Genomic DNA, 27,890 nt, shown 5'->3' with positions numbered 1-27,890 from the left:
CAACAACAATAAATAACAAGGGCAACAAAAGGGAAATAAAAACCTCCAGGAGCAATGAATTCCTAGTGCAGGAACCGAGTCCCAGCGATAACCCTGGAGGATATATATATATATATATCTGGTAAAGAAGAAAAGCAAAGTTTTGTCTCACTTTTGGAATTTTTTTAATCTTAAAAATTTTAGCTAGTTTTATTTACTCTCAATTTTAAGCTTAGCAGTCTAAATTTTATTAAATATTCAAATTAAATTTTAATTTATTTAATTTCTAGGGTTTTATTATTTCTATGAATTCCACCATTGTGAACTTTTCCAGCAATTGTGAATTAATTAGAGATAAAGAAGAATCATTAAACAAGAGAAAATGTCAACTCTAAGAATGAAAGAGGCAGCCCTTATCTATCTTGACAAAAGTAGAAGTCTCCAAAAATTTATAGATGATTGCAAGTACTATAATGGTATGTTCAGCAAAGGTGACCTCATTTAGAAACTTAAAATTCAGTTCTTATTTATAGTTATCATTTTTACATTTGTGCATATTTACAGATTCAAAACAAAGCTATGCTGTCTATCGATTCAGCATTTTAATAAACCCCTCTGATGTTGTTGAACTAGATGCTGAACTTGGAAATCACATTTTACATCAACCTTTAAAAGCTACTCAGGTTTTCCAGTCAGTAAGTTAAAGAAATAATGGGGGGGAGGGAATAACATAATTGTTATGCAAAAGAATTTCATGCCTGAGGTTCCAAAGTCCCAGGCTCTATCCTCTGCACGACCATAAACCAGAGCTAAGCAGTGCTCTGGTGTCTTTCTCTTTCCCTCTCTCTCTGTGTCTCTCTTATTAGAATAAAACACATAAAAATATACATTTATTAAAAAAGAAAATTTTATGCCACTTGGAATTTTTGGTAACTTTTTGGTTTGTTTAAAATCACAGGTCTGTTTTATTGCTGTTAAAACTCTCTCTTTAATTGGACAATTACAAACTGAAACTCAAGTAAGTTTCCATTAAATATAGCAATGTAAACTAAGATACAATACTTTCAAGATGACTTATAAGGAAATGTTTTGCGTTAATAAGTTTTTTACAATAAGGATATGTTTTTTCCAAAGCTCAATGGAATTTTAAAAAATGTATCTTTATTTACCTATTTATTGGATAGAGACAGTCATAAATTTAGAGGGAAGAGAGAGAGAGAGTGAGAGAGAGAGAGACACCTGCAGCCCTGCTCCACCACTCATGAAATTTTCCCCCTGCAGGTGGGGACCTGGGGTTCAAACCCAGGTCCTTGGACATTGTAACATGTACACTCAACCAGGTGTGCCACTACCCCGCCCCTGGAATTTTTACATAAATACTTTCTTGTTTTTATAATTTCTAACATTTTTGTAATAATTTATTTCAAACATACCCCAAAATAAAGATAACAGTACATTGAACCTCTATATAACTATGACTGAGATGTATTAGTTTATAGTATTACACCACCAAATTTCATCTTTATTTACTAATTAATTTTTTTATTGCCACCAGGGTTATTGGCTTGGGCCCAGTGCCTGCATGACAAACCCACTGCTCCGGGTGGCCTTTTTTTTTTTTCCTCCTCCACTACTTTTCTTCATTTAATGTCGGAGGAAATTTGAGAAGGAAGGAGGAAATAGAGAGAGAGAAAGACACCTGCAGTTCTTGTTTCACCACTCATGAAGCTTCCTCCCTACAGGTGGGGAGCTGGGCTCAAATCCAGGTCTTTGAACATGGTAATATGTGTGCTTAAATAGGTGTGCAACAGCTCAGACCCTATTTCTTCATCTCCTCCTCCTCCTCCTCCTCCTCCTCCCCCTTTTCTTCTTCCTCCTCCTTCCCCTCCCCTCCCCCTCCCTCCTTTATTGCCATCAGGATTATTACTGGGCCTTGGTACTGGCACTACGAATCCACTGCTCCCAGTGGCCATTTTTTCCTTTCTATTTTATTTGATGTGGCCATTTTTCCTTTTATTTCTATTTTATTTGATAGGATAGAGAGAAATTAAAAGGGAAGGGGAAATAGGGATAGAGAAAGATAAGACACCTGCAGCCCTGCTTCACTGCTGGAGAAGCTTCCCTTCCTGTAGGGGAGGAGGTGTTGGGGCTTGAACCCAGGGACTAGTGCATTAACCAGGTGCATTACTGTCTGGCCCTAATTCTTTAAGTTTATACTTAAATGTATCTTCTCTTACATAAAACCTTGATTACATTAACAAATCATTTACTTGTCTACCAATAAATGTATTTACAAATGTAGCACACATATATGCATATAGTAATGCAAATGCAGTTGGATCTGAAATTTTTACTAATACCATTTTATGTTCTTACTAGATTAATATAGTGCTGAAGTTAACACACTTACCTTCTCTGCCAAGTTATAGTCTTGACCTTTGTGAGTTTCCACTTGATTATACATCTCAGAGATTTTATATGATGCAAGGAATTGTGACTGCAGTGACGACTGTAACCAAGTACACTCAAGGTGCAAGATTTCTTTGTTCAGATGACACATGTCCTCTTTCAAGAGGTAAGTATTAAAATGCAAAATCAAGGGAGCCAGGTGGTAGCGCAGCGGGTTAAGTAAGCGCAGGTGGCACAAAGCACAAGGACCAGCGTAAGGATCCCGGTTTGAGCCCCCAGTTCCCCACCTGCAGGGAAGTCTCTTCACAAGTGGTGAAGCAGGTCTGCAGGTGTCTGTCTTTCTCTCCCCCCTCTGTTTTCCCCTCCTCTTTCCATTTTTCTCTGTCCTCTCCAACAACGACGACATCAATAACAACAACAAGAAAACAACAAGGGCAACAAAAGGGAATAAATAAATATTTTAATTAAAAAATAATAAAATAAAATGCAAAATCAAAGTATCAAGCAATTTGTTGTTTAATCCCAAACTATTTTTGCAATTAGTTATGAAACATTCACAGAATGAAAAATGGGGTAAAATTTGGTATCTCCTAATGTTTGTAAATTGACTTTGTATAATCTAAAAATGTATTCTCTCTGCCGCCCCTCTTTTCATTATCTTAAAAGAGATTCTGGTATTGTTGAAGTTCTTGTCATTATCACACACAGTTACATGACTTCTTTCCGATATCATTACCATTCATCTCCTCCTTTTATTATGTTGGTTATCCCTCCTTCCTTCTCAGGCCACTCTGCAAATGAATACCGCCTATTGAAGTTACGTGTTTCTGGTTGCCACTTACTGGAATTGTATGTTTAAGCATCTATGTCACCATTGTCTTAGTACATTGCCTGGCAAGAAATACCCATGCAGTAAATGTTTGTTGAATGGCTCTTAGTCCCCATACAGATAATGAATTACTTTTCGTTTCTGGCTTGGTGCCTGCATAACTCCCTCATTCCTGAAGGCCTTTTTTTTTTTTTTTTTTTGATAGAGGTTGAGAGAAAGACAGATAAAGGGAGAAACTCCTTCAGCACCTCTCACTATCTGTGGAGTTCCCTTTGGTCACTAGTGAAGCTTTTCCTCTGCAGGTGGGGACCTGGGGCTTGAGTCCTGGTCTTCATACAGGGCAACCTGTGCACTCTACCAGGAGTGGCAGCACCTGGCCCCTAGATTGATTTTTAAGGGTTGGAAGTGGATAGCTTACTCCAAATAAAATTTAGTTTACATCTGTTTTCTTTCAGGATTTCAGTATATAAGAGTGCATGTGCCTGGTGCTACGGAGTCTGCCACAGTGAGAAATGACTTTGTGTGTAATCTATGTGCATCTTCACTTCAGGAAGACAGAAAGTTTAGAGTACTTGGTGGTAAAAATGAATTTACACTTTGTCTTTGTTATTTTAAGATGTTTTAATATAGAGAATTAAATCGTATATAAAATTGTGTGTATGTATTATAATAATCAATTCTCTTGCTCTTTGCCTTAAGATAAACAGATAGTTGAAATAATAACCACAAAGGCACTTCATGCTTTTCAAGGACATTCTAACAACCAACCATTTAGGTTTCAATCGCTTACCATTTTCCTAAGAGGTGAGTAAACTGTTTAAACTCGAAGCAAACTGTAAAATATGCAGTTGACTTGTGTATGCTTGATTGAATGCTGCTTCTATAGCCTAAGTCTCATACGTCTTATTAGTCTAAAATGCTTTAAAAGCATTGTATTTATCTATATATTAATTATCCACCCCATTGTACAACCATCGATGAAAAAGTTGTTAGCGTAGAGAGCGGGGCGGCAGTGCACCAGGTTAAGCACACATTATGCAGTCATGTGAAGTGCAAGGACACGCTCAAGAATCCCAGCTTCAGCCCGGCTCCCCATCTGCAGTGGGGTCACTTCATAAGCAGTGAAACAGGTCTGCAGGTGTCTGTCTTTCTCCCTCTCTGTCTTCCCTTCACCTCTAAATTTCTCTCTGTTCTATTTAAAAAAAAAAAAAAAAGGAGAAAATGGCTGCAGGAGCAGTGGATTCTTGGTGCAGACACTGAGCCCTAGCCATAACCCTATAGGCCGAAAAACGTTGTTAGCATCTACTATGTGCCAAGAACCAGGATCCCAACTATCAATATCAGTAATGATGATCTTCTGCTGTGTGCTGTGTATCTGGTACATTTTGGAGGTAATTGCATTTGAATATAAACTTTTTGAGGGTACATTGTAAAGGTTCCAGAAATATTTGTTAAATAAATTAATGAACATTGCTATATTATTAACTGTTCAAGGAAAACATGAATAAAGGTAGAATCTGCCATTATGGTAAAAGTCATTATCAGTATTATGTGCGCTTAAACCTCTGTGCTACTGCCCGGGCCCTGGTAAAAGTCATTATCAGTGTGTATCACCCAGGCAAGAGTTGACTCTGCATTGAGAAAACTGAATTATATGCTAGAGACAGCATAATGGTTATGCAAAGTACTTTCTTCATGTCTGAGGCTCTGCACCACAATAAGCCAGAGCTGAGCAGCCGGAAAAAAAAGAAAGAAGGAAAGAAAGAAAGAGAGAAAGAAAGAAAGAAAGAAAGGGAGGGTGGAAGGAAGGAAGGAAGGAAAATAGAAAAGAAAGTAGAATTGTGAAAATGAGAGTGGCCTCAGCCCTTTTCCCCAGGCTAAAAAAAGGAGTAATTAAACTGTCTAGAAAGAGATTGGGCAGGGGTAGATAATGGTCATACAAAGTGACTCTCATGCCTGAGACTCCAAAGTCCCAGGTTCAGTCCCCTGTACTACCATAATCCAGAGCTGATCAGTGCCCTGGTAAAAAATAAATAAATAAAAATAAAAAAATCAAAGGTATCAACTATGTATAAGAAACCACAAAATGAATTAGGAAAGTAGAGACTCAAACAGGAACACTTTTTTCTCATGGCCTAAAATGATATAGGAAGCGGACAATCCAGATGGTAATAGGTAATTTGTATATAGCAATCACTATTGCCAGGTACTCTTATTCAGAACAACTTTATATCTAGACCCTATTATTATTTCCATTTTACAATATGGAAACTGAGACACAGAGACATTAAGTAGCTGTTCTGAAGAGAAAACACAAGTAGAACCTGAACTGGAATTGGCATGTTGCACCAAAGTAAAAGACTCTGGGGTGGGAGGGTGGGGACAATACAGATCCAAGAAGGATGACAGAGGACCTAGTGGGGGTTGTACTGTTATATGGAAAACTGGGAAATGTTATACATGTACAAACTATTGTATTTACTGTCAAATGTAAAACATTAATTCCCCAATAAAGAAGTTTAAAAAAATAATAATAACTGTTCTGAGATCACATAACTGTTAAGTGGAAGAACCACAATTCAAAACCAGGCAATTTAACTACTTCATTCAATAATATATACATATTATACATATGTATATAAAAGTATATATATAATATGTATGTATAATATATATAAATACCACAATGTAAGTGGCTGTCCAATTTATACTATATTTATGTGTATGCAGTGCCAGGGAATGTACTCAGGACCTCATGCACATGTGACACAACTGAGCAACTTCACACGCCCAACCTTTTCATTTGAGGGGGAGAGACAGAGAGGAGAGAGACATGACAGTATCATGTCACCTACCATGGGCACTTCCCCTGGTGGTGTCTGTGTTGCTCCCTTGTAGTTTTGGCACTCAAACTCAGGATCTTTCATTACTAAGGCATTTGTTCTGTTGGGTGAATCATCTCCCAACCCCAATTTGTACTTTTACAGAAAAACCATTTATTTATGTAATCTCTCACATAAACCTGAAATAAAATTTATAAATTAATAAAAATGGGTCTTTTGGTGTTGACATCACAAAAGATACCCAGACTTCACATCTTCTTGTCTTCCTCAGGACATACCCACTAAATGACATTCCATGAAATATCAAAATTTTTTCATATGTAGAGATAATGATTTCTGCTTTTCTTTTTTTAAATATTTATTTATTTATTCCCCTTTTTTGCCCTTGTTTTATTATTGTAGTTATTCTTGTTGTCATTGTCTTTGTTAGATAGGACAGAGAGAAATGGAGAGAGGAGGGGAAGATAGAGGGGGGAGAGAAAGAGAGACACCTGCAGACCTGTTTCACTGCCTGTGAAGCAACTCCCCTGCAGGTGGGGATCCAGGGGCTCGAACCCGGATCCTTACACCTGACCTTGCACTTTGCGCCATGTGCACTTAACCCACTGCACTACCGCCCAACTCCCTCTGCTTTTCTTTTCTTTTTATTTTATTATTCATTCTGTATTGTTTAGTTGTTTTCAGTTGATTTATTGATTTAAGTTTTTATACTTTCACTTCTTGAGCCTGATTCTTCCCTTTCAAGTAAATCTATAGGGCATACCATTATGCCCTGCAGCTAAAAGGTTTTTTATACACAAGGAGACAGAAGCTTTAAAAAATGAAAATCACTGTGATCTTTCTTAAATTTCTTTTTAATTGTTTACTTACTGACAAAAGGAAGAAATTATCAGTCTGGCCCATGCAATGCCTTGGATTGAGTTCAGGACCTCATGCTTGAGAGCCATAATTCATCGACTTCATCTCCAACGTCATCCACTGTGATCTTCAGAAAGATAAATTCATTCTTGCTTCTCCTTGCAAACTGGTCCTTTCTTAAGAATCCATTTCTTTATTCATTATTGGACAGGATCAGAGAGGGAATGGAGAACTAGAGTGGGAGAAAGAGAAAGAGAGATACCTCAGTCGTTGCTTCACTGCTTATGAAGCTTCCCCCTGTAGGTGGGGACTGGGGAGCTTGAACCTGGGTCATGCACTTTGTAACATGTATGTACAACTAGGTGTGCCACCATCTTAACCTAAACTTATCTTTGGTAGGTTACAATCATACAATTTCTCTGTAGCAAAGGATCAGGATTTTTTGTGTCGATTTTTAAAACTAGAATTTGGGGGACAGAAGTGAAAATACAAGGTGAACTTCAGACTGGGTCAAAGACTCTGGGGAGTGAGTGAGTGAGGAATGTCTTGACATCTTGATGTATGGTGATGAAAAAGATCCAAGGTTGGGGGTGAGAGTGTTCTGCAGATACCTACCTTGGGAGGTTGAGAAGCTGTACCTATGTGCTAACAACTATACTCTAAACCATTTCCCCCAATAAAGCAATAAATAAATAAAGTTTGAACTTCTTGCACAAGCTTTACTCAATCTGTATGTGTGAGAGAAGAATAAGTACACGCTTTGAATGAAAGGACAGATTTTGAGGGGCCTGGTGGTGGCACACCTGGTTGAGCACATACATTACAATGCAAGGACCAGGGTTCAAGCCCCTAGCTCCCACCTGCAGGGGCAAAGTTTTTTAAGTAGTGAAGCAGTATTGCAGGTGTGTCTCTGTATCTCCCTATCTCAACTTCTCTCTGTCTCTATCCAAAATATAGAATAGAATAGAATAGAATAGAATAGAATAGAATAGAATAGAATAGAATAGAATAGAATAGAATAGAATACCCCCACACCTATGGACATCTAATCTTTGACAAAGGGGCTCAGACTATTAAATGGGGAAAGCAGAGTCTCTTCAACAAATGGTGTTGGAAACAATGGGTTGAAACATGCAGAAGATGAAACTGAACCACTGTATTTCACCAGATACAAAAGTAAATTCCAAGTGGATCAAGGACTTGGATGTTAGATCACAAACTATCAGATACTTATAAGAAAATATTGGCAGAACTCTTTTCCACATAAATTTTAAAGACATCTTCAATGAAACGAATCCAATTACAAAGAAGACTAAGGCAAGTATAAACCTATGGGACTACATCAAATTAAAAAGCAAAAGAAACCACTACCCGAACCAAGAGACCCCTCACAGAATGGGAGAAGGTTTTTACATGCCATACATCAGACAAGAGTTTAATAACCAACATATATAAAGAGCTTGCCAGACTCAACAACAAGACAACAAATAACCCCATCCAAAAATGGGGGGAGGACAAGGACAGAATATTCACCACAGAAGACATCCAAGAAGCCAAGAAACACGTGAAAAAATGCTCCAAGTCTTTGATTGTCAGAGAAATGCAAATAAAGACAACAATAAGATACCACTTCACTCCTGTGAGAATGTCATACATCAGAAAAGGTTAACAGCAGCAAATGCTGGAGAGGGTGTGGGGTCAAAGGAACCCTCCTACACTGCTGGTGGGCATGTCAATTGGTCCCACCTCTGTGGAGAACAGTCTGGAGAACTCTCAGAAGGCTAGAAATGGACCTACCCTATGACCCTGCAATTCCTCTCCTGGGGATATATCCTAAGGAACCCAACACATCCATCCAAAAAGATACGTATACACATGTGTTCTTGGCAGCACAATTTGTAATAGCCAAAACCTGGAAGCAACCCAGGTGTCCAACAGCAGATGAGTGGCTGAGCAAGTTGTGGTCTATATACACAATGGAATACTACTCAGCTGTAAAAAATGGTGACTTCACCATTTTCAGCCGATCTTGGATGGACCTTGAAAAAATCATGTTAGGGAGTCGGGCGGTAGCACAACGGGTTAAGCGCAGGTGGCACAAAGCGCAAGGACTGGTGTAAAGAACCCTGGTTCGAGCCCCCGGCTCCCCACCTGCAGGGGAGTCGCTTCACAGGAGTTGAAGCAGGTCTGCAGGTGTCTGTCTTTCTCTCCCCCTCTCTGTCTTCCCCTCCTCTCTCCATTTCTCTCTGTCCTATCCAACAACGACAACATCAATAACAACAACAACTACAACAATTTAAAAAAAAAGGCAGCAAAAGGGAAAATAAATATATATTTAAAAAAAAAAGAAAAAATCATGTTGAGTGAAATAAGTCAGAAACAGAAGGATGAATATGGGATGATCTCACTCTCAGGCAGAAGTTGAAAAACAAGATCAGAAAAGAAAACACAAGTAGAACCTGAAATGGAATTGGCATATCGCACCAAAATAAAAGACTCTGGGGTGGGTGGGTGGGGAGAATACAGGTCCAAGAAGGATTCAGAGGACCTAGTGGGGGTTGTATTGTTTTATATGGGAAACTGGGGAATGTTATGCATGTACATACTATTGTACTTACTGTCGAATGTAAAACATTAATTCCCCAATAATAAAAAAAAATCTTAAGGAAAAGAAAAAAAGAATAAATAAAGAGGTAAATGACAAAAAAAGAATAGAATAGAACAGAACAGAACAGAACAGAATAGAATAGACTTGGAAGATAGTACACAGATCTAGTTGTGTATTTGGGTGCTACTACTTATTATGTAGCTTTGTACAAGTCACTTAATCATTTCACGTATAAAATAGAGATAATGAGACCAGGTGGTGGTGCACCTGGTTAAGTGCACACATTACAGTACACAAGGACTCAGGTTCCAGCCCCTGATCCCTACCTACAGGGGGAAAGCTTCACAAGTGGTAAAGCTGTGTTGCAGGTGTCTCTCTGTCTCTCTCCCTCTGCCCCTTCTCTTTTAATTTCTCTTTCTCTATCCAATAGTAAATAAACAAAAAAATAAAAATAGCAATGAAATAAAATATCTAAAATAGAGATAATAATATCTATATTAAAGTTTATAATTAATGTGTGTAAAAGTAACTTATCTGTACAGTTGACAGTGAATAATACCTATTGAAATGATTTCTTCTAAAAATTACTTATGTGCTTATTTTTATTGGTATTTCTTATCATTGAATTACATGATTTGTGTTACATAGAATTATCTTATTTTTCCTCTTCTCTATAGAACCAAAGACTAGTTGCTATTTCACATGCTTCTTGAAGTTATTTCCTCATTGCATATAAGTATTAAATTTTTACCAACAATAAAATTACCTCAACTTACATTATTAGTTCCACTCTATTTGAATAGCATACTAAAAATAAAATAATAGTAAATATGACTAACTCAGCTACTGACTTGTTACTAGTTCTATATCTGAGTCATATGGTTATGATAAACACATATTTTAATGATTAATTACAGATGAATTAGTAAATAAAATGAATATAGGAAATGAATACAAAATCATTGGAATTCCAACCTGTGTGAAAACTTCACAAACTTCTGTCTGTATAGAGGCAAATAGTATCACTCTTTGCAGTCCAAAAGGTGAGAAAAAGATTAGTACCATACATTAACATATTCAGTTGACTTTAATTTGAATATTCAAAAAATAAGCATTATTTTATGGCTTGGCACACTTCTAAACACTAAGGATATAGTTGTAATCAGGACAGCCAAGGTTTCTGCTCTTAAATCATATGGTAAATATATATATGGTAAATATATATATATATAATTTGTAGGTTACAACCATACAAGTTCTCTATAGTGAAGGATCAGAATTTTTGTGTGTTGATTTTTAAAACTAAAGTTTGAGGGACAGAAGTGAAAATACAAGGTGAAATTTGGAGTAAAAGACTCTGGGGAGGGAAGGGGTGAGGAATGTCTTGGCATCTTGATGTATGCTGATGAAAATATGGTAGACAGTAAACATGCAGACTACTCAGTAAGATGGTCTTAGATTATAAGTACTGGGAAAGAATTCAAGCAAGTCTTGTGCACAGTAAAGATCCCTCTTGGTTGGGGGTTGGGCTGTAGCGCAGCGGGTTAAGCGCAGGTGGCGCAAAGCACAAGGACCGGCATAAGGATCCCGGTTCAAACCCCGGCTCTCCACCTGCAGGGGAGTCCCTTCACAGGCGGTGAAGCAGGTCTGCAGGCGCCTATCTTTCTCTCCTCCTCTCTGTCTTCCCCTCCTCTCTCCATTTCTCTCTGTCCTATCCAACAGTGACAACAACAATAATAACTACAACAATAAAACAACAAGGGCAACAAAAGGGAATAAATAATTTTTTTTAAATCCCTTTTGGCTAAAATTTATTTATGTATTTATTTATTTTTATGATTAGTAGTGAGAAAAATGTTTCAGGCTGCCAAGAGTTAGAGATTAGTTAAAAGATTTTTCTGGGAGTCAGGTGGTAGCGCAGCAGGTTAAGTGCACCTGGTGCAAAGTGCAAGGACCTGTGGAAGGATCCTCGTTTGAGCCCCCAGCTCCCACCTGCAGGGGAGTCGCTTCACAGTGAAGCAGGTCTGCCAATGTCTATCTTACTCTCCCCCTCTCTGTCTTCCCCTCCTCTCTCCATTTCTCTCTGTCCTATCCAACAACGACGACATCAATAACGACAACAATAAAACAAGGGCAACAAAAAGGAAAATAAGTAAAAAATTTTTTTTAATTATTTTTCTACACTATCCTTTATTTTTCTGAGGTAATGCTAAGGAACTGTTATCATCTGAGAAAGAGATCCTAAGAAAATAACATACTTTTCCCTATCAGAGTTCTGAATTAACTGAGAATTAAGACAATAGAGAAAGGCAATTGAGGGCCAAAATATCACCTCTATTATGGATAATTCCCTTTACAATTCCAACATAATACATCTAAACTAGTGCAAACCAATGTGAAGAGTACACCTGCTTTTTGAACTTGACTCAGATGTGTTAATGCAGAAAACTCTGGTTAAATCTTGAATAGGGTCACATTTTTTGGAATCCCTAGAAAATCTTTTACAATAACACAGGCCTAAATTGAATTTAAATTCAAATGGATTTTAATAGCTGTTTATCTCTTTTAATTTTTTTTTTTTTTTACCAGAGCGCTACTTAGCTCTAGTTTATGGTAGTGTGGGGGATTGAACCTGGGACTTTGTAACCTCAGACATGAGAGTCTGTTTACATAAACATTATGTTATCTATCCCTGCGTCTCTTAATTTTTGAGAGAGAATGGGGTAGGGTAAGAGAAAATGGAGAAGTGAGACATCACGGCACCACTTTACCATCTGTGGAATTCCCCTAGTACCTTCTATCCATTTTGCTCTCATGTGTTGCGAGACTCGAACCCTAAAAGCAAGCTTCTTTTGGGTGAAGTTATCTCCTAGTCCTTGATTTTTCTGTTCTCCTCCTCCTCTTCCTTTTAACCGTAGCACTCCTTAACTCTATCTTACCAGCCCTCTCCTGGTCTTTGAAAAGAAAAGTTCTGCAAAGAATTAAAATGTTGAAGAAAAGTGAATAATAAACTTTATAGCAATCTTAAAAAAGAAACAGAACCTGACATAATGTATGGGTGGAGAAGTATGCTTTCTCATGCTGGGCTCTAGGATTAGACAGGTTTAACTACCCAGGGTGGGAATTGCTGTAGTAAGGTAGTAAAGGGTGGGAGTCGGGTGGTAGTGCAGTGGGTTAAATGCACATGGTGCAAAGCGCAAGGACCAGTGTGAGGATACCAGTTAGAGCCCCCAGCTCCCCACCAGCAGGGGAGTCACTTCACAGGTGGTGAAGCAGGTCTGCAGGTGTCTATCTTTCTCTCCCCTCTCTGTCTTCCTCTCCTCTCTCCATTTCTCTCTGTCCTACCCAACAACGACGTCAATAACAACAACAATAACTACAACAATAAAAAAACAAGGGCAACAAAAGGGAATAAATAAATAAATAAAAAGGTAGTAAAGGGCAAGGCTCTGCAGGACCAACTACTGCTCCTCAGCAATTGAATTAAATCACTCATCTCAGGAGTTGAAGAGAGTAAGGGAGTAGAGAAGATCTAGAATTTGACAATACAGTATAGGATAGTGCTGTGTATTGCAATAAAACCTTTTTAACAACCACATTCAGATATTTCCCATTCTGCCCCCAAACCCCAAATAATGGCATCATTACTATAAAAGTAAAACTAAAGCAAACGCTGCAATACAGGATCTCTATGATCTGACTTTGTTCACATTGATCTTAAAAGGAAAAAGAAACATTTGCTCTCAAGTAACAGCCTATCTATATGAACATGTGGAATGATGGCCTTGTTTTATTACCAGTCCTGCAATGGAAATGACAGACCAGAGTTGCTTCTTATTATAACTTAATATAATTATACTGATTTCAGTATGGAATCATTAAAATAACTATAATTTTATAATATTTTAGATAAACAAAACTGAATATCTGTAATTTGTTCTTACTTTAAAACTCCTTTTAATACATCTGTTCATATTTACTTTCAGTTCCTTCAGGAATTAGCGACAATTTTAGGTGTCTCCTCTCTTTAACTTCCAGTTCATGCTGGAAATTTACTGCTATCCTTGCCAATATTTTTGCTTCACATATCGTGCCTCCTGGGACTTACAATTTGCTCAAGCTCTGTTTGCTGATGAGTCTAGTGCAAACAAGTGACTGTGATAAGGAACTGGGAAACTGCCTGGATATTTTAATTATAACAAGTGATAATCTGCTTGTAGACAGGTAAAATACATTACATTATTTTTTAAAAATAATAAACTGGTCACACATTGGTTTAAATTATTTTCCAGGGCCAGGTGGCAGTGCACTTGGTTGAGCACATATTACAGTACATAGGGACCCAGGTTCGAATCCATGGTCCCCACCTGCAAGGGGAAAGCTTTGTGAGTGGTGAAGCAGTGCTGCAGGTGTCTCTCTCTCTCTCTCTCTCTCTCTCTCTCCCTGTCACCTGGCTGTCTCTATCCAATAAGTAAACATAATACAAATTAATTATTTTCATGAGTGTTTTACAAGATGAATATTTAGAATTTATCTGAGCAGACTAATATTTATTTGTTTTTTTTTTTTAACATTTTCTTTATTTTTATTATTGGATAGAGACAGAAAGTGTGAGAGGAGGGCAGGGGTAGATAGCATAATGATTATGCAAACAGGCTGTCATGCCTGAGGCTTCGAAGTCCCAGGTTCAATCCTCTGCACCACCGTAAACCAGAGCTGATCAGTGCTCTGGTAAAAAAAAAAAAAAAAATGATAGGAGGAGGGAGACATAGAGAGAGGGAAAGAGAGCAGATACCTTAGTCCTGCTTCACCACTTCTGAAGCTTCTCCCCCCCCCCCACAAGCCCCTGGGTCCTTGCACACTGTAATGTGTGCATTTAACCAGATTTGCCACCACCTGGCCCCCAGACTAATATTTAAGTAAACATTTATTATTTTGGGTTGAATTCCAGTTGATCTCAATGGATTATTCTCTTGATGTGTTTTTGGATATGATTTGCCAAGATTTTGTTGAAAAAAATTTTTCATCAGTGTTCATCAGGAATGTTAACCTATAATCTTCTTTCTTTCTTTCTTTCTTTCTTTCTTTCTTTCTTTCTTTCTTTCTTTCTTTCTTTCTTTCTTTCTTTCTTTCCTTTTTGCCTCCAAGGTTATCATTGGAGCTCAGTGCCTGCACTACCAATCCACTGCTCCTGGAGGCCATTTTTCCCACTTTTGCTGCCCTTGTTATTATTGTTATTGTGGTTATCATTGTTGTTGGATAGGACGGAGAGAAATTGAAAGAGGAAGGGAAAATAGTGAGGGGGAGAGAAAGATAGATACCTGCAGACCTGCTTCACCGCTTGTGAAGTGACCCCCCTGCAGGTGTGGAGCTGGGGGCTCGAAGGAGGATTCTTGAACTGGTCCTTGCACTTTGCTGGTCCTTGCACTTTGCGCCACGTGCACTTAACAAGCTGTGCCACCGCCCGGTCCCCTCTTTATATATTTTTTAAAATATTTATTTATTTATTCCCTTTTGTTGCCCTTGTTGTTTATTATTGTTGTAGTTATTATTGATGTTTTATTGTTGTTATTGATGTCGTCATTGTTACATAGGACAGAGAGAAATGGAGAGAGATGGGGAAGACAGATGGGGAGAAAAAGATAGACACCTGCAGACCTGCTTCACCGCCTGTGAAGCGACGCCCCTGCAAGTCCGGGTTCTGGGGGCTGGAACCCGGATCCTTATGCCCGTCCTTTGCGCCAGGTGCGCTTAACCCGCTATACTACCTCCCACTTTTTTTTTTTTTTTTTAACCAGAGCGCTGATAAGCTCTGGCTTATGGTGGTGCAGGGGATTGAACCTGGGATCTATTTTTTATTAGATAGGATAGAGAGAAATTGAAAGAGGACGGGGAGATACAGAAAGGGAGAGAAAGACCTCTGCATACCTGCTTCACCCCTGCATACCTGCTTCACCCCTGCAGGTGGGGAGTGGGGTCTCGAACCCGGGCCCTTGCACTTGGCAATATGTACACTTAACTGAATGTGCCTCTGCCTGACCCCCACCTATAGTTTTCTTTCTTTCTTTTTGTTTACTGTCATTTCCTACTTTGGAGATCAGAGAGATAATGGTCTTCTAGAATGTATTTACAAGTGTTTTCCCTTTCAGTTTCCTAGCATTGATATTAGACATTAAATCAAACTTAACTGTGTTGCTGCTATACATTTTTGCTTCTGAAAAATCAAACTCTAAAAAATAGTAATAAATAATTTGTTTTTCCCTAGGCTTTTGAATTTTAGTATAAACCTTGTGCCTCGTGGTATACGTCATTTGGTCTCTACAGAAATTTTTCCTACTCTATCCAGGAATAAATATGGAACTGGAGCAGGTAGCATTCAAGCTGGTAGTGCTTTGCTAGCTAAAGGTGGTATCTGCTTTATAGGAGACTTAGCTTCACACAAAAAAGATAAACTTGAACAGCTTCAATCAGGTAAACACTATTTTTTAAATTAATTTTCATGTTTGCCTTATAGTCTCATCAAGTACTTATGTAACCATAAAGATTGTATTGTACACCTTTTAGGAATTGGAAAGTTAAATGACATTTCTCACTTTACCTTTTTTAAATTTTTTAAACTCTTTTTAATTTTTATTTATTTATTCATTTTTGTTGCCTTTGTTGTTTTTTTATTGTTGTTGATGTCGTCGTTGTTGGATAGGACAGAGAGAAATGGAGAGAGGAGGGGAGACAGAGAGGGGGAGAGAAAGATAGATACCTGCAGACCTTCTTCACCGCCTGTGAAGCGATTCCCCTGCAGGTGGAGAGCCGGGGGCTCGAACTGGGATCCTCACGCCGGTCCTTGTGCTTTGCAGCATGTGCGCTTAACCCTCTGCGCTATGGCCCAAGTCCCCTCACTTTACCTTTTTTAGAGCTTGAGAGACAGAGAGGGAGAGGGAGCGAGAGAAACAGAGATAAAGAAACACTTCAGCCCTGCTCCTCCATTCATGAGCTTCCCCACTGAGGTACTGTCATGAGGCAACCAGGGTCTGGATCCCAGTTGCTTGTGCATGGCCGCGTGTGCTCTACGGGGTAAGCTATCTCCCAGTCCCTTCATTTTACCTTTAGACGTTAAAGCCAGACACATGTAATATGCAAATTCACTGCTGACATTTTTTGGCTAGAAACAGAGACTGAGAAAGAAAGGGAAATATACCACAGGACTGAAGGTTATGTTCATGGAAAAGCAGGTAGTCTTCCAGGTGATCTATCTTGCCACCCACTGCAAGATTACTATTATTATTATCAAAGCACTGCTCAGCTCTGGCTTATGGTGGTGTGTGGACTGAATCTTAGACCTTCGAGCCTCAGCTATGAGAGTCCCTTTGCATAACCATTATGCTATCTCCCTCCACCCTGTTGCCTTATTTTTTTTTATGGTAGATCCTCTACTATAGCCATACCTTGAAAAAAAACAACTAAATTTACTTGCATTTTTAATATCCAAATATTAGTAGAATTCCATATGGTACTTGTATTAATTTTTAAATGTATGTAACAAAATGAACTTAAATAACAAATGGATAATGTCATTTGACTTAGTTGTGGAAAGCAGAAGTATCACAGTATACATCCCAGGAAAGAAGTTCGGGGATGATATTGATCAGCAAATGACTTTTCCACTTCAGTGCAGTTTTTGGTCCTTTGTTGATATGGATTCAGCTCCAAGAAGAAATACACATAAAGCCAACACTCTAATTGGTCAGATGGTAAGATATATGTGCATATATTATATACATGTGTGTGTGTGTGTGTGTGTGTGTGTGTGTCTGTGTGTGTGTGTGTGTGTGTGTCTCAGTGTGTGTCTGTGTGTGTGTGTCTGTGTGTGTGTGTGTGTCTGTGTGTGTGTTCTTCGGGGTTTCAGTCACAGGTTTTAATGTTTTGGTTTTCTTAGTGTTTTGTTGTCAAACCATTTCTGTATTCAATTTCCCTCTCTCTCTCTCTCTCTCCCTTCAGGGTTATTGCTGGGCTCCATGCCTGCACTATGAATCCACTGCTCCTGGTGGCCATTTTTTCCATTTTTTTTTTATTGGATAGGAAAGAAAGAAATTGAGAGAGGAGGAGAAGATAGAGAAGGAGAAAGAAATATAGACACCTGCAGGCCTGCTTCATTAGCAGTGAAGCAACCCCCCTGCGGGGGGGGGGGAGACTCGAACCAGGAACTTTGTATGTGTCCTTGTGCTTTGTACTATGTGTGCTTAACCTGATGCGCCACCGTCCACCCCTTGTATTCAGTTATTTTCTAACATTAGATAACGATGCAATAGTTTGAGATTTCTCATGTTTTTAGTCATATAAAACCAGTACTTGATCACTATAAATTAAGTAGTGGGGAAGATTTAATGACTAATGTGTGAAAATATACTTAATAAAGAACATTTTTTTAATGTTAGTTGTTGAAACTTAAAAGGGGCTTTGGCTGAGGCACATAAAGGATTCACTGTGAGACACTGGGAACGGGTTGAAACAATTCAAGGCCTTATACAGGGGTAAAGGGCAAATATTAGCTACTGCAAAATAAATGGCTCTATTTAAGGTGAAGCAAAAGAGAGGTTTAGTCATTCATAACTGTGAATGAGAGGAGTGTCGGGCTAGCGTCGAGAGAGAGAGAGAGAGAGAGAGAGAGAGAGATGACCCAGGGCGCTAGCACACCTGGTTAAGCCATGTGGCGCCAACCGCAATGGCCAGCATCAGCCTCTTGGTCTGCACGCGCACTCTCCTCCAGGTGGGTACACGGAAGAGACAAGACAGCAAAGGAAGTGGCATGACAGTACCATACATGGTTAGGAGAGGGGTGGGGAAAAATGGAAGAGGCTGGAAAGATAGGAACTTTCTTAGCAACTGTTGCGAGGGTCTTAACTGGTAGAATTAATAAAAATACCCTGGGGGGAATTAGGCAGGAGACCTTTAGTCATTTGTAAGACAAAGCAGAAGATTAATATGTAGATAATAAAAGGCTGGGCCATAGTAGCATGTTGTGAGCCCTGCCAAGCTCAGCCACATCTGCACATTTCCCAGCAAGAAGTCTAGCTAGGAAAACAGGCAAAAGGCCAAAGTCTGAAAGTAAGTTACCCAAAATCACCATGTGAAAAGATCAACCCGGAACCACACCAAATGGCAAGTGCCATGATGCAGGTGACTGAGCCAAGAGAGTGAGCTGCTGGAAGTCCTTGGTTACATACATCCCCTTGTCGGTCTGCTCCACCACCGGCTAATTTCATTCGTATGCTAATTGTCCCAAACTCCCATTGGGGTCACAGCAGTTAGGAACCACCAAGTTCCCACGCTATACAGGAACTACTTTATGGGAGCTGGACAATGGCACACCAGGTAGAGTACACGTGTTACCGTGCGCAGGGACCCGTGCTCAAGCTCCTGGTGGCCACCTGTATGTGAGGCGTGGGGATGGGAAAGCTTCACCAGTAGTGGAGCAGTGCTGTAGAGTCGCTCTTTCTTTCCTTCCCTCTCTTCTCTGGGGTTTTGTGCAAGGCTTAAGTCTGGGGCAGATGAACTATCTCCTAGCCCCCTAAGTACTTAATATAAGTAATACTTAAGTTATAATTTCTTTCAAAATGTTTGTGAAAATGCTATAATTTAACATTTGTCTTTTGCCTTTATTTATAGGATTGTAGCTTGATTCCAGCTAATCTCATTGAGACATTTGGATTATTGATTAACTGCAATGAGTCGTCTCCTTGTTGTCCACTTCTTCCAATTGTGCAGCATACTTTAAAGAAAGCTGTTTATCCTGAAGGACTACTTTATGTAGCTTCTCAACAATTTACAAGTGAAGATTTTGAAAAGGTAAAGATAGATCAAATGATTATCAGGCATACCTGTGCAGAATTGGGAGATATGCCAGTGTTCAGAGCAGAGGACTTCATGCCTGAGGACCCAGAGATACCAGATTTAATCTCTGCAACTACAGGGTGTCAGAACTGATTAGCACATGTGTGTGTTTGTGTGTAACACTCAAAAAGATAATTGTTGGGGAGTCGGGCGGTAGCGCAGCAGTTAAGCGCAGGTGGTACAAACCGCAAGGACCACCGTAAGGATCCATGTTCAAGCCCCCGGCTCCCCACTTGCAGAGGAGTCACTTCACAAGCGGTGAAGCAGGTCTGTAGGTGTCTATCTTTCTCTCCCCGTCTTCCCTTCCACTCTCCACTTCTCTCTGTCCTATCTAACAACGAAGACTGGTGAAGCAGGACTGCAGATGCTCTGTCTTTCTCACTCTCTAGCTCATCCCCTCCCTCTCAATTTCTCTCTGTCTCCATCCAACAATAGATAAATAAAAATATTTTTTTAAAAAATTATGATAGAGAAAGAGAGGGGGTGGTCCGGGAGGTGGCATAGTGGATAAAGCATTGGACTCCCAAGTCCCCTGGAGCACATGTACCAGAGTGATGTCTGGTTCTTTCTCTCCTGTCTTTCTCATTAATAAATAAGTAAAATCTTTAAAAGAGAGAGGGGGAGAGAGACATAGCGAGGGAATGACAGCGCCCACTGTACTCCCTTGCTGTTCGTGACGCCTCCCTCACTGCAGGTGGAGACTGGAGGTTTGAGCACAAGACCTGCGCACGGTAACCTTGGGCTTTGCGGGTGCGCCATTGTCCAGCAGAGGGCGGACACATATCTATACTCCAGGACCTTCAGAGCTCCTGACCTCCAGCAAGACAGACAAAAAGGCACTCTGTAGGCCTTACATCAGGCCTGCAACTGCAAAGAAAATGAGGCAATAGGAATATTGAAAGGGACACTTAAAACTGGGATTATTTTCTGTATCCATGAAGAAAAAGAGAAAGAAATGACCCAGGTAACAGAACTCTCAGTCGTTTCAGGTCCTTTCTTCCTTTACATAACCATTATGCTATCTACCTCTGAGGTCCTTTCTTCCTTCCAAGCCAGTATATACGTTCCCTCCTTGTGGAATGCTGTGAGATTTGAAACTTTCTTCAAGAATGGGAATCTCTCAAATACAGAGAGTTTAAAAAAAAACACCGAGTGGGGGTTGGGAGGTAGTGCAGAGGGTTAAGCGCAGATGGTGCAAAGCGCAAGGACTGGCATAAGGATCTCGGCTCCCCACCTGCAGGTGAGTCATTTCACAAGCGGTGAAGCAGGTCTGCAGGTGTCTGTCTTTCTCTCCCCCCTCTGTCTTCCCTTCCTCTCTCCATTTCTCTCTGTCCTATCCAACAACGATGACATCAATAACAACAACAATAATAATAACTACAACAGCAATAAAAGCCACAAGGGCAACAAAAGGGGAGGAAAGCAAAAAAAAAAAAAAAAAAAAGAGCATTGGTGAATGAGTATTACTCATTGTTCAGCATCTGAACAGCAGGGACAGGAGTAAGAGCAGGAGGCAGTGTTTACATGCTCAGAACATGCTGGATATGTACTGGACCATCCAGACGACCCTTGTACTGTCCCTATGGTGATGCCCCTGAAAGGATCCTGGGACACAGACGAGAGGAAAGGCAAATAATTTCTCAGCCCATCCTGCATAGATGAGGTCTACCTCCCCCCTCTTCCTTATTTCCTTCTTCCTAAGCAGCAGCTTCTAGATCCCTTCAGGGAACAGCTTTGACTCCCGAAACTTGTGATCTACACAGAAACTCCTCCAGTGCCTGGATAGCAGCCCTGGAATATGAACCACAGGTGGCCAAGTCTATATTTGTTTCCTATCTTTCTGGCCACAGCTCTCAGGCCCCAGTAGCAGTGAGCATCCTCTAGGGGACAGTGACAAGATCCGAAAGTCACCCTTAGTATCTGGGAAAATGGCCCAACTGGTAGAGCATCAGACCTGCATGTGTGAAGTTCCTGATTTGGTCTCTAGCACCTCATGTACAAAGTGGAGCCTTGGTTTGTCTCTGTCTTATATGAAACTTCTCTCTCTTGCAATAAAATAAATATTTAAAAAAAATTTAAAGGGGGCTAGGCAGTGGAGCACCTGGTTAAGTGCACACAGTGCCAAATGCAAAGACCTGGGCAAGGATTCAGGTTCGAGCCCCTGGCTCCCCACCTGCAGGGAGGATGCTTTACAAGTGGGGAAGCAGGACTGCAGGTGTCTATCTTTCTCTCGCCCTCTCTGTCTCCCCCTCCTTTCTCAATTTCTCTCTTTTATTTCCAATAAAATGGAAAAAAAAATGGCCACCAGGAGCAATAGACCCATAGTGCCATCAGGGAGATCCATTGATAACCCTGGAAGCAACAATAAGAACACAAATCTTTAAAGCAATTTAGGACTTGGGAGATAGCTCAGTCAACTTCCATGCATGAGGCCCCAGAGGCCACAGGTTCAATCCCTGACAACACTGTGTGCCAGAGTTGAGCAGTACTTTGGTGTCTCTCTTCCTCTCTCTCTCAGTAATAATAAGTAAGCAAACCTTAAAGAGAGAGATCTACGCATTGTAAAAAAATTATTATCATTGTACTCCACATCTCTGATTTATGGTGATAACATCGGATTGAATCTGGAGCCTGAGGGCCTGAGGCATGAAAATCTTTTTTGCATAGCCATTGTACTGCCCCCCACACCCACCACACACACACCTGCCACACACACCGGGTAGTTACTCAATGTTTCTGTTACAGTGTGTGTGCTTTTTCTGTTCTCTCATACTCACAGAAACATACATTATTTTAAAATAGTTTGTCATGGGAGCCAAGTGATGGTATACCTTGTTAAGAACACATATTACCATGTACAATGACTGGGTTCAAGCCCCCACCTCCAGCGAGGAAGTTTCACAAGTGGTGAAGTAGGACTGAAAATGTCTCTCCCTTTTTCTCTCTATCTCCGCTTTCCCGTTCAAGTTCTCTCTGTCTCTATCCAATAAAATAAAAATAAAATGTCCATTCTACCAAGCAGCCTCTGGGTTTGCTGCACCACATGAGAATAGCAAGAACTCCACAGAGGGCAGACAGCGCTTTGTGTTCTCTTCTCCCTAACATCCCTCAAGCCCTCCCACTCCTGCCTCTAGCTCTCTCATTCTAAAAATGGGTGAAAGGTGGCAGTGGAGGCGGAGCAGTGGTAATGTACATGCATGAGACCACTGATTCATCTCTGGATTTGCATTGAAATAAATTCCTCATCTAGCTGAATTAAAGACAAGACATATAAAACAGGGGACAATTTAGGGCTGGGTGGTAGCACACCTGGTTGAGTACACATTAATATGTGCAAGGACCCAGGTTCAGGCCCCCAGTTCCCACCGGTTAGGTGAAAGATTCGCAAGGGGGAAGAAATACTGCAGGTATCTTTCTCTCTCTCCCTCCCCCTCCTCCCCTTCCGTCTGTTTCTCTCTGCCTCTATCCAATTAATAAATATTAAAAACTATATTAAGAAAAAAAAGACACAAGGGACAATTAAAAAAATTTTTTTTTATTTAAGAAAGGATTAATTAACAAAACCATAGGGTAGGAGGGGTACAACTCCACACAATTCCCACCGCCCAATCTCCATATCCCACCCCCTCCCCAGTAGCTTTCCCATTCTCTATCCCTCTGGGAGCATGGACCCAGGGTTATTGAGGGTTGCAGAAGGTGGAAGGTCTGGCTTCTGTAATTGCTTCCCCACTGAACATGGGCATTGACTGGTCGGTCCATACTCCCAGTCTGCCTCTCTCTTTCCCTAGTAGGGTGGGTCTCTGGGGGAAGCTGAGCTCCAGGACACATTGGTGGGGTCTTCAATCCAGGGAAGCCTGGCCGGCATCCTGATGGCATCTGGAACCTGGTGGCTGAAAAGAGAGTTAACATACGAAGCCAAACAAACTGTTGAGCAATCCTGGACCCAAAGCTTGGAATAGTGGAGAGGAAGTGTTACGGAGGTACTCACTGCAAACTCTAGTGCACTTCTGCTTTCTTACTTTGGTGCCATACTCCAAACTCAGTCAATTTCTGCTTTGCGTTTCTACTTCTTTTTTTTTTTTTACATGCATAACATTCCCCAGATTCCCATTTAACAATACAACCCCCACTATGTCATTCATCATTTTTCATGGACCTGTATTCTCCCCACCCACCCACCCACCCACCCCAGAGTCTTTTTCTTTGGTGTAATACTCCAATTCCATTTCAGGTCACAAGGGACAATTTAAAGTGGGTGGTACTTAGAAGTATTTTGGAATTTAGAAAGAAATATATCAAGTAGAATACAGGAGTTGGAAGACTTTATGGGGAGAGTATAACCTTAATTAGGCTTAAGAAAAGCTAAGATCTTGTAGAAAAGTGAAACTAGACCTAACACCACACATTAAGGCCACATCAAAATGAATCAAGGATCTAGAAACTAGACCAGAAACTCTAAATTTATAGAAGAAAATGTCAGTAGTGAGACTTTGCAGGACTTTCACATCAAAGATGTATTTAGAAATTCAACCCCCTGGGCATGGGAAATGAAAACTAATAAAAAATTAGATTGCATGACATCAAAAACAAACTATACAAGGATTACCAGGCAACTGGGTAAATGGAAGAAGGTATTTGCACTTCACACTTCAGACAAACGATTGATACCAAACATCTACACAGAACTGATCCAGATCTACAGAAGTGGTGGGTAGTATGCCAGCTCCCCCCGCTTCTGTCTCTAATCCTATTTAACCAAGCACCGCCATGCCTGTATGGCACTGGTTTGATCCCACTCAAAGCTGCGGTCTATTGACATAAATCACTAAGCACCACCCTCCCTCCAGTGATAGGATTCTCGCCTGCTCCGCCCCCTCTCCTTGTCACACCCTGATTTTCACCAGTCACTTTTCTCTCCACCCTCTCTATATCACATCCTGTTTACACCCTACTTGGCAAGTATATATAAAGACAGCATTGTGAGTTTTACTTTAGTTTAGTTTTAGCATAGCTTGGTTTAGATTGTGCTGTGTCCTGCGTGAATAAAGAGATACTGCGTACAACCCAGCCATGAGTCCCTGGTCATCTGTCTCCCGTCAGTGAAGCTCAGCCCGACATAGAAGAAGCACAAATAATCCAATAAAAAATGGGCCAAAGAACTAAACAGGTTTTTTTAATTATCTTTATTTATTGGATGGAGACATTCAGAAATTGAGAGTTAGGAAGAAAGAGAGAGAGGGGAGATAGATATATATATAGAGAGGGGAGATAGAGAGGGAGAGAGACAGACACCTGCAACACTGCTTCAACACTTGCAAAGCTTTCCCCCTGCAGGTGGGGACCAGTGGCTCCAACCTGGGTCCTTGCGCATTGTAACATGTGTGCTTAACCAGGTGCGCCACTGCGCCAGCAGCCCCTGAACAGACAGTTTTCTAAAGAACAGATACACATGGCCCACACAAACATGAAGAAAAGCTCTATTTCACTTATCATTAGAGAAATGAACATTAAAACTACACTGAGATACCATCTCACACCTGAGAGAATGGCTTCATCAACAAACTAGGCAATGAGAGGTGTTGGAGAGGTTGTGGAGAAAAGGGGCCTGTGCTGTATTGCTGGTGGGAATGCACACTGGTGCAGCCCCTTGGGAAGACTGTATGGACGCTTCTTAAATAAATAAAAATGGAATAACCTTATGGTCCAGCAGTACCACTCTTGGGCATTTATCCAGTGGACTCTCAAACACTAGTTAGAAGAGACATATGCACTCCTATATTCATAGCTGCATCATTCACAAGAGCCAAAGAGAGGAAGAAGCCTAGATGCCTATCAACAGATGACTGGCTAAGGAAGTTATGGGATATATATCCTATGGAATATTACTCTGCAACCAGAAAATATGCTATTGTATGCATTGGGACAAAATGGATGGAACTGGAGATGATTATGCTTAGAAAAAGAAGTAGAGGTGAAAGACAACTACCAGATGGTTTACTCATATGTGGAGCCTAGAGATCTAATTTACATGAACTTGCCAATAAAAAAAAATCCAGGAGGCCGGGTAGTAGCACAGAGGGTTAAGAGCACATGGAGCAAAGCACACTGACAGGCAAAAGGTTCGAGCCCCGGACTCCCCACCTGCAGGGCGTCACTTCACAAGTGGTGAGGCAGGTCCGCAGGTGTCTATCTTTTAAATCTTAGTTTTTCTTTTTTTTTAAAAAATTATTTATTATAGGATAGAGATAGAGATAAATTGGGGGGAGATAAAGAGGGAAAGAGACAGAGAGACACCTGTAGCCCTGCTTTACGACTCGTGAAGCTTTCCCCCTGCAGGTAGGGACCAGAGGCTTGAACCTGGGTCCTTGAGCACTATAATATGTGCGCTTAACCAGGTGTACCAACACGTGGCCCCCTCAGGTGTCTATCTTTCTCTCCCCCTCTCTGTCTTCCCCTCCTCTCTCAATTTCTCTGTCCTATCCAACAGTAACAACAGCAATAACTACAACAACAATAAACAACAAGGGCAACAAAAGGGGGAAAAATGGCGTTCAGGAGCAGTAGATCCACAGTGTAGGCACCAAGCCCCAGCAATAACCCTGGAAAAAGAAAAAAGAAAAAAAAAGTCCAAACAGAACAAGCAAGCAAACTGTTTGTAAGAACAACAGTGATTATCTTTGGGAGGCGGGAGGGTGGGGATACAGAATTTTGGTGGTGGGTGTGGTGTGAAACTATACACACTGTAACATTATAATCTTGTAACAAACAATAAAAAATATTTTTAAAAAAGAAAAGCTAAGATTTAGATGTCAGGGAAGGATGGTTAACATAGGCAAAAAATTAAAATAAAATAATCATAGAAGCAAAGACATAAAAAGTAGCAACTGTGAGAAGACATGCCTGACTATAGTAAGATAATTCATTATGGAGTCATTGGGATGAGGGTTTGACAAATTTCAGTAAGTTTTGATGTTCACCATACGATAGCAAACAGCTGTAGGCTTTACTAGCTTACTGAAACAGTAAAAACTATTTTTCCATGAGGTGAATCTGTACATCACACACAATGGAGACTGGAACATGTTGCAGCCTGTTTATTCCAGAAATTAGACTATGATGTGCTTCAGTATGCCAGCATTTATCTGGAGTCCTTCTATCACCCAAGGAAAGGAGAAAAAAATAGGCAGAAATTATATGCAGGCCCAAAGATAGTCTTCAGACCCCAACTGTGGTACTTTGAATAAAAATAGAGCAGATTTATAACACCCTACCACTTCCAGTTCAATCGTTCATTTGATATGTGCTGGCCTGAGGTAGTCTCTGAAGAAGTTGACAACTGGAGGCCATCGCCAACAGCATTCCTAGTATCTGTGGCAAAAAGTCCTTTCCCGGAGCAGGCCAACTAGTGGCATAGCATCATGTCTCCATACAGAGAGCTACTGATGTTGTTTGTATAGTGTCATTATCCAGTTCTGAAGGCCTGAAGGGCACTGTAGAATATAGGAAGACAGAAGACATAAGACACAAAGCAGAATTTGACCAAGTTTGGAGTATTGCACCAAAGTAAAAAATTGGGTGGAGGGTTAAGGGTAGATTTTCAGCTTCACTATAGGGGGGTGGAGGTAGGGACACAGGCCTCTGGTGGCAGGAATGGTGTTAATATACACTCCAAAAGAGGGGGAGGAAGGGAGAAAAGAAGACCTAAGATGTACAACTCAGGGCATATCACAGAATGTATCTAACCTGGGACATATCCAGATCCTTAGAAGAGCTATTCATAGGAAAGCTATCAGGGGAGGGGATACGGAGTTCTGGTAGTGGGTACTGTGTGGAATTGTACCCCTTTTATCCTATGGTCTTGTCAGTGTTTCCATTTTATAAGTAAAACTTTAAAAAAAAGAAGAGCTATTCATAAAAAAAGCATTGTAGGTTTTAACAATTTTATAATGGTTAGTTTTTAACAATTTTATTGTGCTTAAATTTTCCTTTTGGCTCTATGGGTTAAAAAACAAAAACCAACTAGGATGATTAAAAATCTGGTAACTATATTGTGAAGACTGAGTGATGCTGAAACAGACAAGTAAACTTACTATGACTTGTGAGAACTATGGTGGTTGTCTCTGGGAGGTGAGAGGGCAGGGACACAGAATTTTAGTAGTGGGGTGGTGTATAATGTAATGAAAAATCTTGTAACCTGCTATTAATCTCAAATAAAAAATGAATTAACAGGATGGCAGAGGAAGACCTACCTAGTGGGGGTTGAATTGTTATGTGGAAAACTGGGAAATGTTACGCAATGCAAACTATTGTATTTTATTGTCAACTGTAAACCATTAATCCAACAAAGGAATTTAAAAAATGAAATAATAAAAATGTCAATACTAAGCAAAAAAAAAAAAGAAGTCAAACATATGAAGCATAAATTAAAGAAAAATAAAATACATTAAAAAAAAGTGATGTTGTGTTGAGGGCTCAT

The 27,890-nt window shown here is 40.2% G+C and overlaps 1 protein-coding gene and 1 long non-coding RNA gene across 2 annotated transcripts in view; one reads left to right on the top strand and one right to left on the bottom strand.

Moving 5' to 3' along the window:
- Positions 1 to 274: 274 nt before the first annotated feature.
- MCMDC2 (minichromosome maintenance domain containing 2) overlaps positions 275 to 27,890 on the top strand; it is a 33,535-nt gene continuing 5,919 nt past the window's right edge. Inside the window, exons 1-11 of the mRNA XM_007527068.3 lie at positions 275 to 455; positions 544 to 674; positions 938 to 997; positions 2,359 to 2,554; positions 3,673 to 3,795; positions 3,917 to 4,021; positions 10,444 to 10,569; positions 13,513 to 13,750; positions 15,792 to 15,997; positions 17,108 to 17,274; positions 19,190 to 19,369. Coding sequence (XP_007527130.1) covers positions 362 to 455; positions 544 to 674; positions 938 to 997; positions 2,359 to 2,554; positions 3,673 to 3,795; positions 3,917 to 4,021; positions 10,444 to 10,569; positions 13,513 to 13,750; positions 15,792 to 15,997; positions 17,108 to 17,274; positions 19,190 to 19,369 — 1,626 coding nt within the window. The 5' untranslated portion in view covers positions 275 to 361. The remainder of the gene's footprint in view (positions 456 to 543; positions 675 to 937; positions 998 to 2,358; positions 2,555 to 3,672; positions 3,796 to 3,916; positions 4,022 to 10,443; positions 10,570 to 13,512; positions 13,751 to 15,791; positions 15,998 to 17,107; positions 17,275 to 19,189; positions 19,370 to 27,890) is intronic.
- Positions 6,897 to 26,913, bottom strand: LOC132540951 (uncharacterized). The gene is made up of 2 exons (XR_009552163.1): positions 26,686 to 26,913; positions 6,897 to 7,150 (listed from the first exon to the last, which is right to left on the bottom strand). It is a non-coding gene; the product is annotated as an uncharacterized LOC132540951 (long non-coding RNA).

This window comes from Erinaceus europaeus, chromosome 1 (genome assembly GCF_950295315.1).
Source record: "Erinaceus europaeus chromosome 1, mEriEur2.1, whole genome shotgun sequence".
Classification (NCBI taxonomy): Eukaryota; Metazoa; Chordata; class Mammalia; order Eulipotyphla; family Erinaceidae; genus Erinaceus; species Erinaceus europaeus.
Note: the sequence above shows the minus strand (reverse complement) of the source record. Positions and strands in the feature narration are given on the sequence as shown.